This window comes from Camellia sinensis, chromosome 1 (assembly GCF_055761805.1).
Source record: "Camellia sinensis isolate YWXY chromosome 1, ASM5576180v1, whole genome shotgun sequence".
Taxonomy (NCBI): domain Eukaryota; kingdom Viridiplantae; phylum Streptophyta; class Magnoliopsida; order Ericales; family Theaceae; genus Camellia; species Camellia sinensis.
In genome coordinates, this window is record NC_138961.1 from 141,305,455 (window position 1) to 141,318,453 (window position 12,999).

Consider the following 12,999-nt stretch of genomic DNA (forward strand, 5'->3'; position numbering starts at 1 on the left):
TCATATTTTTTTGTTTTTGTTGAATTTTTTAATATTTTAAGTTTTTAAACATACCTAGCATAAATACACTAAATGCCAAAAACACAAACAAACAGAAAAAACGAATTTTTGTAGTCAAATTTTTTGAAAAAAAAATTCCAAAATCACTTTTAAAAAATTTTCAAAATTTCAAAGTGTTTACAAAACCCATCCTAGAGTGGGAATAAATATTTTATGTTTTAAATATTTATTTATTTTTTTAATGTGCACTATATTTGGGGGCTTTTCCCATATTAAGCCAAATTATTATCTTAATTCCCAAACTAGACCTAGTTTGGATGGAATTTCCAAATTAGGCTAAAGCGCTATTACAAAACACGCTTTCACTATTTGGGGCCGAAAATTTGATGAACATTGAAAGCTTAATACAAATAAAAGTGTATTTCTCCACAAATAAATTTTGTCAACATTTTTGTAATAAAACTTAATACATAATATAAGAAGTCACTAATTTACTAAATACTCATACATGCGTGAAAACAACATAACTGAAGTTGCAAATCTAACAGTTTTCAGTTACATAGGTAGTACAGACATAAGTCTCCCACAAAAATACATTCTGGACACCATGAACTGAACACACAATACATACATCCTAGACACGATGAACTGAACACACAATACATAAACATAATAGTTAGACAGACAAATATTAGGTAGACAATCTGACAAACTCATTAGGGAAACACTTAGTCTAACACAGACATTACATATTAATGCAAGTTGTTATATTGCCGAAGTGTAGACATTAACACCTAATTCGCGCTTAAATCGGCAGGTGGCTCAGAGTCTGAACAATCCGAAAGCTCAGCGTCAGAGACAAGTTCAGGATCCTCCATGATACCCTTGATAGCCGCAACATTTGGTTCTGTTCTGTTCTTCTGGGCATCCTTCTTAACTATGCGTAGATGCATATCACGGGCTAACCTACGGCCCATTTGAGAAATCTCACGTTGTAGTCTTTCACATAGTCGATCAACATTATCAGGATCTTCCTTTTGGATCTCAACAGAACTTGCTTTTGGCACCTTCAGTTGATTTTCTTGACATAATCTTTCCATTTGCACTCGCTCTATAAATAGTGCGGGCCACTTCAAAATTCTAGCGTTTGCTAAACCATATCCTGTTTGATTAGCTGATGGATCCTCCACCAAACCACATGGATCTCGATAGTACTTGGGCATGACAAAATGTCGCTTCCCAAACCTATCATGATAAGCACAAGAGGCATCTAACGAAGCAAATGGTGCTTCATCTTCAGCATCGCCACTTCCCCTTCCCCCTCCTCGTCGTGAACTGTCACCCCTTTACAAGTTCCTACCACCTCTGCGACTCCCACTCCCTCCCATGAACCATGTAGCCATGCTAATTTTTTAAAACAAATGAATGATAATTTCGTAGGGCGAAATAAGTTGTAAGGTTGTGTCTTCACCTTTAGTTGTTTATATAGTTGGTTATGAACGGCTTTAGGAAGATGCCTCTGCATGGCAGTCCCACATATACGAACAAGGTATGAGTTGTCACTAGAATGGAAAAATAGACTAAATCAAATATTGTGTGCCAAATCATGTGACTTGACAATGCATCTGCACATACTGACAAAGTAAGGGTATGCTCACTGTAAGGTAAATCAGTGAATTCACTGTTGCCATGTGACTTTCTAATTTGAGAATCCCACATATATCAATAAGAGATGAGTTGTCACTGTAATAAAAAAATTGAACAAAAAATCGAGAAAACCAAAACCTGTGCACCAAGTCACGTGACTTGACAATCCATCTGCATATACGGACAAAATAAGGGCACGCTCACTGTAAGGTAAATCAGTGAATTCACTGTTGCCATGTGACTTTCTGAATTCAGAATCTCACATATATCAATAAGTGATGAGTTGTCACTGTAATCAAAAAATTGAGCAAACCAAAGCCTGTGCATCAAGTCACATGACTTGACAATCCATCTGCATATACGAACAAAATAAATGCGTGCTCACTGTAAGGTAAATCAGTGAATTCACTGTTGCCATGCGACTTTTTGAATTGAGAATCCCATATATATCAATAAAAGATGAGTTGCCACTGTAATAAAAAAAAAATCGAGGAAAAAATCGACAAAACCAAATCCTGTGCACCAAGTCACATGACTTGACAATCCATCTGCATATACGGACAAAATAAAGGCATGGTCACTGTATGGTAAATCAGTGAATTCACTGTTGCCATGTGACTTTCTGAATTGAGAATCCCACATATATCAATAAAAGATGAGTTGCCATTGTAATAAAAATAAATCGAGGAAAAAATCCAGAAAACCAAAGCCTGTGCACCAAGTCACATGACTTGACAATCCATCTGCATATACGGACAAAATAAGGGCATGCTCACTGTAAGGTAAATTAGTGAATTCACTGTTGCCATGTGACTTTCTGAATTGAGAATCTCACATATATCAATAAAAGATGAGTTGTCACTGTAATCAAAAAATCGAGTAAAAAATCGAGAAAACCAAAGCCTGTGCACCAAGTCACATGACTTGACAATCCATCTGCATGTACGGACAAAATAAAGGCATGCTCACTGTAAGGTAAATCAGTGAATTCACTGTTGCCATGTGACTTTCTGAATTGAGAATCCCACATATATCAATAAAAGATGAGTTGCCACTGTAATAAAAAAAAATCGAGGCAAAAATCGAGAAAACCCAATCCTGTGCACCAAGTCAGATGACTTGACAATCCATCTGCATATACGGACAAAATAAATGCATGGTCACTGTAAGGTAAATCAGTGAATTCACTGTTGCCATGTGACTTTGTGAATTGAGAATCCCACATATATCAATAAAAGATGAGTTGCCATTGTAATAAAAATAAATCGAGGAAAAAATAGAGAAGACCAAAGCCTGTGCACCAAGTCACATGACTTGACAATCCATCTGCATATACGGACAAAATAAGGGCATACTCACTGTAAGGTAAATTAGTGAATTCACTGTTGCCATGTGACTTTCTGAATTGAGAATCTCACATATATCAATAAAAGATGAGTTGTCACTGTAATCAAAAAATCGAGTAAAAAATCGAGAAAACCAAAGCCTGTGCACCAAGTCACATGACTTGACAATCCATCTGCATATACGGACAAAATAAAGGCATGCTCACTGTAAGGTAAATCAGTGAATTCACTGTTGCCATGTGACTTTCTGAATTGAGAATCCCACATATATCAATAAAAGATGAGTTGCTACTGTAATAAAAAAAAATCGAGGCAAAAATCGAGAAAACCCAATCCTGTGCACCAAGTCAGATGACTTGACAATCCATCTGCATATACAGACAAAATAAATGCATGGTCACTGTAAGGTAAATCAGTGAATTCACTGTTGCCATGTGACTTTCTGAATTGAGAATCCCACATATATCAATAAAAGATGAGTTGCCATTGTAATAAAAATAAATCGAGGAAAAAATAGAGAAGACCAAAGCCTGTGCACCAAGTCACATGACTTGACAATCCATCTGCATATACGGACAAAATAAGGGCATGCTCACTGTAAGGTAAATTAGTGAATTCACTGTTGCCATGTGACTTTCTGAATTGAGAATCTCACATATATCAATAAAAGATGAGTTGTCACTGTAATCAAAAAATCGAGTAAAAAATCGAGAAAACCAAAGCCTGTGCACCAAGTCACATGACTTGACAATCCATCTGCATATACGGACAAAATAAAGGCATGCTCACTGTAAGGTAAATCAGTGAATTCACTGTTGCCATGTGACTTTCTGAATTGAGAATCCCACATATATCAATAAAAGATGAGTTGCCACTGTAATAAAAAAAAATCGAGGCAAAAATCGAGAAAACCCAATCCTGTGCACCAAGTCAGATGACTTGACAATCCATCTGCATATACAGACAAAATAAATGCATGGTCACTGTAAGGTAAATCAGTGAATTCACTGTTGCCATGTGACTTTCTGAATTGAGAATCCCACATATATCAATAAAAGATGAGTTGCCATTGTAATAAAAATAAATCGAGGAAAAAATAGAGAAGACCAAAGCCTGTGCACCAAGTCACATGACTTGACAATCCATCTGCATATACGGACAAAATAAGGGCATGCTCACTGTAAGGTAAATCAATGAATTCACTGTTGCCATGTGACTTTCTGAATTGAGAATCCCACATATATCAATAAAAGATGAGTTGCCATTGTAATAAAAATAAATCGAGGAAAAAATAGAGAAAACCAAAGTCATGAACTACTTGTTCTGTTTTATGTGTTTTAAGTATTCACATAATTCAACATACATTAAAATCCATTCATTAATTCAGAACATTCATTAACTTATTGTAATTTATTAAAGAAAGTCATGAACTAATAAATGTGCAGTTATAAATGTAGTTATTTCATAAACTTTAGGTTCATAAAACAAATACTTGAAATACATCCGTACGTTAGATGAACAACAACATTGTCTTACACTCCAGTAACGAAGATACGAGAGAACATACAAACATATATGAAAGATAAAGGTGTTTGATTTCTCATTCCTCATCTGACATGTAGTAGTCAGAGAGATATTTTTCATTGTTTAAGACATTATTTCGCTCAATCACTGTCAAATCTCTGTTGCTTGCTTCTGCCATTTTGGTGGCTAGCTGAAGCATGAAATGTCGACATCTCTGCATCAACATTCTGTTGTTCTCCTTCTTAATTCTGCTAACTGCTTTTTCATAGTCACTCACATTTCGTCTAGCCATGGTTAATGAACGACGATGAGGTACCAGTGCCCCAAAGTTACGTAGATCATTAAACAATCCTTCTTGCTCTGTTACCCTAAACGCCCATTCTGCTCGGATACCAGCATAATAATCCTTCGGACTCGAGTACTTTTCGCTCTTGTAGTCATAAGTAAATGGAGGTAGCAGCCACACTTTCTGATTTCTTTGTTGGCGTGAACTTCCTGCACCTCTTGAAGACATTGTTCATAAAATGAACAAACAAATAATAATAGTAATTGTAGATATATATTACTATTGTTATGACTTGAACAAACACCATACTAGGGGTATCGGTATTTATAGACATCATAGTGGGGGTTAACTAGAGATGATCTAGTGACGATAATGCATGCTGGGGCACTATAGAAGAAGTGATACCCGTGATATTATGACATGTTATGCATTTCTTGCAATCCTGAGTACTCGTGACGAAGTGTACCTGTGATGTAGTCACGGACGTGGTTGTCAGATAAAATCATATGCATCAAGTGACATGCATCTATGCATCACTGCACAAAGTCACATGCATCACTACACAAAGTCACATGCATCACTGCACAAAGTCACATGCATCACTGCATCGCTGCACAAAGTCACATAGCATCTGAGGAAAAAATAAAGCATCCAAATTATTACGCCTGTTCAAGCCACTGTCGAGCATCACTAAGAAATGTTGGACGTATCACTGCGCCGAAGTACAATTTATTATCGTACCATACCTACTGTGTCCATGTGAATTATGCAATTCATAAAAATTTTGAGGGGGTGTCAGAACAAAATAACAATAAATTAATAAATATTTCAATACACCTAAAAAGTAAACAAATTTTGCTCGTAAAATATTTAAAAAAATTAATAAATACATAAAAGTAAAAAAAAATTGTAGAAAAAGTGGTTTGAACAATGGGTAGAAAAATATATTGTAGAAACATATTGTAAGAAGACAAAAAATACACTTATTTAGATCATCCCAAACAATCTCTTAATTTTCAACTTGCCTTTGAAAGAAGGTAAAGTTACATTTTTACAGTAGCCAGGCTGACACCATCTGCGGTACAACAGCCGATGCTACATGCCTTAGATTCGTTCATGACTTGACAACAGTGGAGTCCTGGCATCCGAATGCACTATATAAGGCCAGCGGCATGCATGTGATCGAACAGGAAATGCTCTATTAATTTTTTGCACTCGCTCTATTAATTTTTTGAAATAATTTTTCACAAATTTTTTACTTTTTGTTTTGAAATAGAAATAAATTATGCAATTCATAAAAGTCGAAGTGACAACTCCTATCAAGTTGATGCATAGTTCTTCTGGTCATAAAAGTTGACATGACAACTCTGATGCATAGTTGTTTACAATAATTTCATACATACAACTACCATGTATATATATATGGTATAAATATCGCATCATACCACAACAAAAGTTTTACAGCTATTTCGAGCGACATCATCATGAGATATACGGTGGTTGATCTATATTCAGCAATGGGTCGCTATTGGGTTGCAGATGGAGATGAATTTCAATACCCATTAAATCCAAATTTGCGTTACTTGCGTGCCACCATCAATACCATGAGAGCTGAGTGGGAATTTCGCATAACTCGAGCAAACGTTCTCGTTGAGTTATGTCGTGAAGTTAATATTAAATTTCCTCGCCGGTTAGCCATGCGTATGCCAACTGACACTCCACAGTTGTTGCAAAGGGCATTGCATCGTATCCGCGACGAAGTTAATCGCATGACCCAACGTTTGCAAAGGTCCTCACTAATGAAGACCGCAAATGAGCGTGCCGAAGATGGGTTAATAGATGATGCACACCAGTACTTCGCCTGGAGCATGGATGTTATGTATGAATCTGATGTTGAGATGTCAGATGATGATGATAATGAATGAAATTGTTTGGATGAATGACCAAACCATTTATCTTGTAATGGATTTGTAATGCTTATTCTCTATGTTATCAATGAAAGGAGATATTTCAATTGTTTTTGAATAGTTCTTGTAATTCTACAAATAGTTCAATGAATGGATTTGTGTACTTATAGATGTAGTTATTTCATAAACTTCAGGTTCATATAACAAATAGTTGAAATACATCCGTACGCTAGATGAACAACAACATTGTCTTACACTCCAGTAATGAAGATATGACACAACATACAACCTAGAAGTCGGACTAAAATATTCAAAATGCCCCAAACAGGGAAATTGGCCAATCAATCCCAACAGCTGCACCATTATCAATCAATCTTCCATCATAAACCCTAACCCTAATTTTCTCTATTCAGCCTAACAAAACTTCTTCAATCCAACACACTTAACCCTACTAGTTCAATAAAATATAAACTACCCTTAACAACAACTACTCAAAACAAAAACCCTATTAAATCGGACTTCAAATTACATGTGCTATATATAGCAATGTTTTCTCAAGGCTGATTTCCTCTTCCTCTTGTAATTCCTAGTATGATCTGAGAATTCAAAAAAAGTTTGAATTTGGAATTGGAAATGAGAGATCGGATTGGATTGGATTGGTCTTACAAAGATTGGATTGGATTGGTCTTACAAAGGATTTGAAAGTCACTGCTCAACATAAAAACCAGAATAAAAGAGCTCAAGATAAATAAGAGGTGCAACCATAAAGAAAGGAACAAGCCTTTATCATTATACACAAAATTGTTAATAGACAATTCTACTTCATCAAGTTATGCTGCACAACCAATAAATTCCTCCGCTTGTTCTTTAAAGGGTTGAGAATCAACAAACAGAGCATCTAACAAAAAATGAAACAGGCCTCTAGGATCATAGACTCATGATCATGAAAATCCTTGGACTTCAAAACATTGAGAAGATCATGCTGAAGGCACACTGCAGCCTGCTTGAATACCTCAACAATTGAATTTGTCATGGTGTTTCCTTGTAAAATTTTGGGGGGAGGGCTGAGACCTGATGGCCCCGAAAGAGAAGAACCTAAAGGCTGACCAAGAGGAGTAAGCAAAGATTATTTGTTAGATTGAGCAGGTGACAGACTCGGCATTGCAATGTTTGCTGCTTCAACATCAAATGTGTCGACATCTTGAGGGACAAAAATGGGATGAAATGCAGGGACAACACCTGAGAAGAAATGCAAAATAAATTTGAAACTTGGTTGCCAAACGTGAAGAAAAAGCTAACTGAAGTGTATATTCATACTTACAACAAAAGAAAGGCTTAGGAGCAGGAAATATCAGGCATTGAGATGGTGAAACACAAGCCGTCCACACCAGCCCTTAACATTAAACCCTAAAATTTGACATATGGTCGTTCCCTTCAAACAATTATCTGTCAGGGCCACTGTGGTCGTAGGCAAGGCAGAATCATTGTGGTAGTAAGTAGAACCTACACAAAGTGAATTCATATAAGAACCACATTAACAAAATTATTTCTCCACAACCATTCATTCATTCAATTATTCATCCAAAATTATTTCTCACCTGTAACCTGTGCATATACAAAATTATTTCATTCAATTATTCATTCAAAATTATTTCATTCAATTATTTGTCACATGTAACCTGTGCATATACAAAATTATTCATCCATCCATTCATTCATTCAATTCTCAACCATTCAATAAAAATATTTCTCCACAACCTGTAGCATTCAATTTTCAATCATATACACAACTTAACTATTAACCGTACATATCAAAGAAAATAAGAATCCATAAATATAGTATAATCTAATACATATACTATCCGAACCAACAATTACAATTCAAACTAAAAAAAAAAACTTAATAACAAAACATATCAGCTGTACATGTTTTCCATAAAAAAAAATATATATATAATGTAAATTGCGCCCATGCAAACATCATCAATCTGGCCCAAAAACATCACTGTATACATGCCAACATTATCAATCTGCAACAAAAACCAGTGAGGTAAGTAATAAAAAATGCAAAGCTTGATTTTTTTTTAAACAGAATATGGTTAAATTTATTTAACAAGTCGAGTTAGCTTATGGAGAAGGAAAAAATTAGATAACTAACTCAAATGATTTTAGATGAATAACACAACGAATATACCAATTGATATACCAAGACTATATTAATAAAAATCAGTCAATGATTCCTTTCAGCTTAACATATTGTTATTTCAACTAAAATAGGCAAATAATGATTTATGAGGATATAACACACAATATCAATTATACAACAACAAAGTGAGTTTATCAATTAGCTTTTTCGCACTGTTAACGCCCTTTTTGCTTTTTCGCACCCTTAACGCCATTTTTCGATTAAGTTTAATGCATTTTCAGCTCTAACTCCCAACCTACTCGTGCTAATTACATTTCGTCTGTTGTCACAGGTCCTATTTGTCACAGGCAATGTAGCCGTGACATCCGTAACGTGGTTCGGGGGCTGTTTCGCAGTTTCGGCCCTTTAACGCCAATTTTCGGTTACGTTTAAGGCGTTTTCGGCTCTAACTCCCAACCTACACGTGCTAATTACAATCCGTCTATTGTCACAGGTCCTATTTATCATGGGGAAGGTGGCCGTGACATCCGAACGGTGGTTCAGGGGCTGTTTTGTATTGTCGCTCTCTTAGCGCCCTTTTTTGGTTAAGTTTAACGCGTTTTCAGCTCTAACTCCCAACCTACACGGACTAATTAAATTCCGTATGTTGTCACAGCTCCTATTTATGATGGGGAAGATGACCGCGACATCCATATGGTAGTTCGGGGGCTGTTTCGTATTTTTGCCCCTTTAACGCCCTTTTTCGGTTAAGTTCAACGCGTTTTCGGCTCAACTCCCAACCTACACGGGCTTATTAAATTCCGTCTGTTGTCACAGCTCGTATTTATGATGGGGAAGGTGACCGTGACATCCATACAGTAGTTCCGTCTGTTGTAAAGTTTTGCAAATCAGAAAGAGCATATATGAGTAAAAGTAGTTCCGAGTACAAAAATATCAAAGGATAGGTTAAGTAGATAAATGATTCCCATCTTTGGTTGGGAAGTTAAATTTTGTTCTTTTGTTCTATTGTTAATATTTACCTAAGTTGAGGGTACGATGGTCATATTGCTATGTTAGGGTTTTGTATATATATTTGACTGATGTAAAGTTGAGGTTAATGCTTATTTCAATATATAAAACTTCTTCTTCTTCTTCCTTCTAAATCTCAACCCTAAATTCCTTCATTTTACGTTATGACTGATGACATCTAAGGAATTTAGGTAAAATTCCCAAAAATTTCTTTTCCACAAGAAACAACTGAATTATTTTTCATATGTGACTGCTAACACCCTCCAAACAGTTGACATTTCATCTCCAAAACCTCACTCTACGAAATCATCACCCTAACCTTGTACCCAAGGAATGAATATGAAACAGTGCACCATAATTAAAACACAACACATGGGATAAAAGCATGGAACTACCTGCATGTCAATGGAAGTGCCAGTAGTAACAAAAAATAACCCAAGCAGCAAGCCTCTAAATGGCCTTATATCAGCTTCAATCTGTGTTCGGAAATTTGTTTCTGCTAATAATGCCCCAGCCAAAAATGTTCCAAGCTGCACAAAGAAAGAAAGAAACGAAGAAAGAAGGGAAATATTAAGCAATACTTGAGCAGTAAAACAGGAAGCACGAAGAAGCTAAATTGATTTTTTACTGATTACAAAAAAGAGTTCAATTAACTTAATGATAGAAATGTAATTTTTGCATAAGCCATGCTGCAAATTCACAAGGCCAATGCTGGCAAACTCTAACCAACTTATTTAATCGACAGAGCAACCTTGAGATACCTACAACAAAATTACCTGCAGGACAAAAGCTGAAGAAGACAATGAAAGAGCAGCACCGATCACTATTGCCTCATCAACACTCCTGATGTTCACCTACAAATTTTTGAAATCAAGACATCAAACAAATACATGAAATTTCAATGTTCAAACATGGATCACCACATGGTAAATATAATTTCTATAAGTTTATCCAAGTGTCAACAAAAAGTTTTGTAGACAATTTGAAATATAGATGAACATAATAAATGATTCAGCAGTAACTAACTCACATACTGATATGGGGATTGACACCTTAAAGTCTATGCTCAGAAAAGGAGAAAGAAAACATCCATATGGGCCCTACCAACGAACCATTGTCTCACCATTGGTATCGCATTATAGGGGGATTGTTTTCAAGGGGTTTGGTTGAACCCAAACAATTTTAGCTACTTCAGATTTGAGAAAACTCAAGACAAATCAGGTGCATTTCAATAAATTGCCTATCAGGGAGTACTTCTGTAATTTGCCCCATCTAAACTAAGCTTGCAAGTAGAATAGGACAAAAAAGTTCAAAGTAGTTGGCAAAATCACAACATGAAAACTCCACAACAATAGTTTTTCAATTGCCAAATTTCCCACCAAAAACAAGGCAGGACACAACAATGGTAGTGCATTTCAGGATTAGATTTACTGACATTAAGGAAAATAAATAAATAAAATTCTCACCAAGTCAGGCCTTGAGTGAAAAAGGAACTCCAATATTCTTGTTCCAATAGCCCCATTAGGGGGAAGCTCAAATGCTGTGAAAGCAAGAGTGGACAACACAACCTGCAACAAGCCATAACACATAAAAGTTAACACAAGAAATATAACATGGACCCAAAATTAATAGAATCATTATTATTTTTCTTGCAGAAGAGCGTTTAGTATAGTTATCATTTTTTTCTTAGAAGACCTAAATTTGCATCCTTCTCCTGTCTGATATCTCAAACATATTGTACAATTTGCATTGGTCAAATCTGGATTTGTTGCTGGAGGAGGAGGTCTGACAGCAATGGATCCACGTCTTGCTTTCAAGGATGCCTTTGTCTTGGTTGTGTTCGATATGTTTTCCTTGTCATCTGTTGAGACAGGGAGAATAGAAGAAATGGGAGTACTGGTCTTGTGATGTGGTGATTCTTCGCAAAGGCAATCTCAATCTTGAGGGACCCAATGGTGGTTTTTTCTCTGCTATGGTCTTCTGTGCTTGGTTTAGAGCTGACAAAGCTGGAGACTGAGCAGAAACAGCAGCCAAAGCTCTAGTTTCTTGTTTTAGTCTGGTTTTTCTCTCCTTAGCTAATTGGTTCTCAAGATCTCGAACCTGTTGAGTAATTCAAAGAACAATTGGCTTAAAACTCGATTCCTATCTTTCAAGCCAATAAATAAAACATCCATTTCCTTTGTTAGAACATCCATCTACAAATTGCCTTAAAACAATACCTTCTATTGAAGACTTCTGCAGAAGTGTTCTGTAGAACCAAGTCGTAATTGCAACGACTGCAAGCTATCCTGCAATTTCTTCATTTCCTTCTCATCATGCTTGGCTTTTTCTGCCTGTTTTAAATTTATAATCATGAGTTGCAACAGCTTTTGACAAAAAATAATAGTTCTTGGAAAAGAAGTTATCTTTCTGCATACCAGTTGCTTATATTTGACAAGCTCTGTGAGGTCTGCCTGTTTACGAGCAGGTCCATGCTCTATCCCTCTCACACGGCTAGCAAAATTAAGTGAGCACAGAGTTTCTCCCAAATCAGCAGCACTTGGGCTGATCTGGACAAACATCAAGGTCTTGCAATCTCCTCCTGCATTTCAAGTTCCAGTAATTTTTACTTGAACAAAAGGCAGTAGATAGAAATTGACTTTCCGTTGCAAAAATTTATATTTTAGATTAGGATCCTATGTAGTTAATTCCCGACAATTAAGTTATAAACAATTGAGCACATCAATTACTCATTCATTTTTCTCATTACGAAAAGTATACTTTCTGAACAACAGCGGCATGGCAGATTATAAGTGGCACTACAGCATTTAAAGTGGATTCTAAAGCACAAAAATCACTTCAACGAAGCAAAATACTAAAAACACCAAAGAACCTCACCTACAGAGCTCTGCAGCATATGAGTAAGCTTGGAATTCCTGGTTTGAACAAAAGTAGAGAAACAATAAGGAGAGTGTGAAGGACATAAAAACATGAGAGATAGACACAGAGAGAGAGAATGAGATGCCTGTATGGAATGTGGGCTATGTTAGATGCAAGAGCCGAATAGAACTTACTTTTTAGCAGATTGGTTGGAGTTCTTCCATTTCTTACCATTTCCATCTCTAGATGACAACATAGATCTATCACTTTTGTTTC

General features: G+C 36.0%; 2 protein-coding genes across 3 annotated transcripts; both read right to left on the reverse strand.

The window, feature by feature from the left end:
* Nucleotides 1–4,433: 4,433 nt before the first annotated feature.
* LOC145790016 (uncharacterized) lies at nt 4,434–5,354 on the reverse strand. Its single transcript, XM_082867824.1, has 2 exons — nt 5,270–5,354; nt 4,434–5,012 (listed from the first exon to the last, which is right to left on the reverse strand). Exons 1-2 carry the CDS (start codon nt 5,313–5,315, stop codon nt 4,594–4,596), a joined length of 465 nt encoding a protein of 154 aa, XP_082723950.1. The 5' UTR covers nt 5,316–5,354; the 3' UTR covers nt 4,434–4,593.
* A 4,114-nt stretch (nt 5,355–9,468) lies between these two features.
* Nucleotides 9,469–12,997, reverse strand: LOC145798081 (K(+) efflux antiporter 3, chloroplastic-like). 2 transcript variants are annotated; one of them, XR_014339203.1, is made up of 7 exons: nt 12,742–12,979; nt 12,282–12,445; nt 12,084–12,197; nt 11,560–11,964; nt 11,331–11,432; nt 10,641–10,718; nt 10,231–10,394 (listed from the first exon to the last, which is right to left on the reverse strand). XR_014339203.1 is itself a non-coding variant. In XM_082885548.1 (6 exons), the coding sequence occupies exons 4-6, from the start codon at nt 11,451–11,453 to the stop codon at nt 10,179–10,181; spliced, it is 417 nt and encodes a 138-aa protein (XP_082741674.1). In that variant the 5' UTR covers nt 11,454–11,964; nt 12,084–12,197; nt 12,282–12,445; nt 12,742–12,997; the 3' UTR covers nt 9,469–10,178. The 2 variants fall into 2 exon arrangements, 1 of the variants encoding a protein (XP_082741674.1); XM_082885548.1 differs by having other exon boundaries at nt 9,469–10,394; nt 11,331–11,964; nt 12,742–12,997.
* Nucleotides 12,998–12,999: the final 2 nt, after the last annotated feature.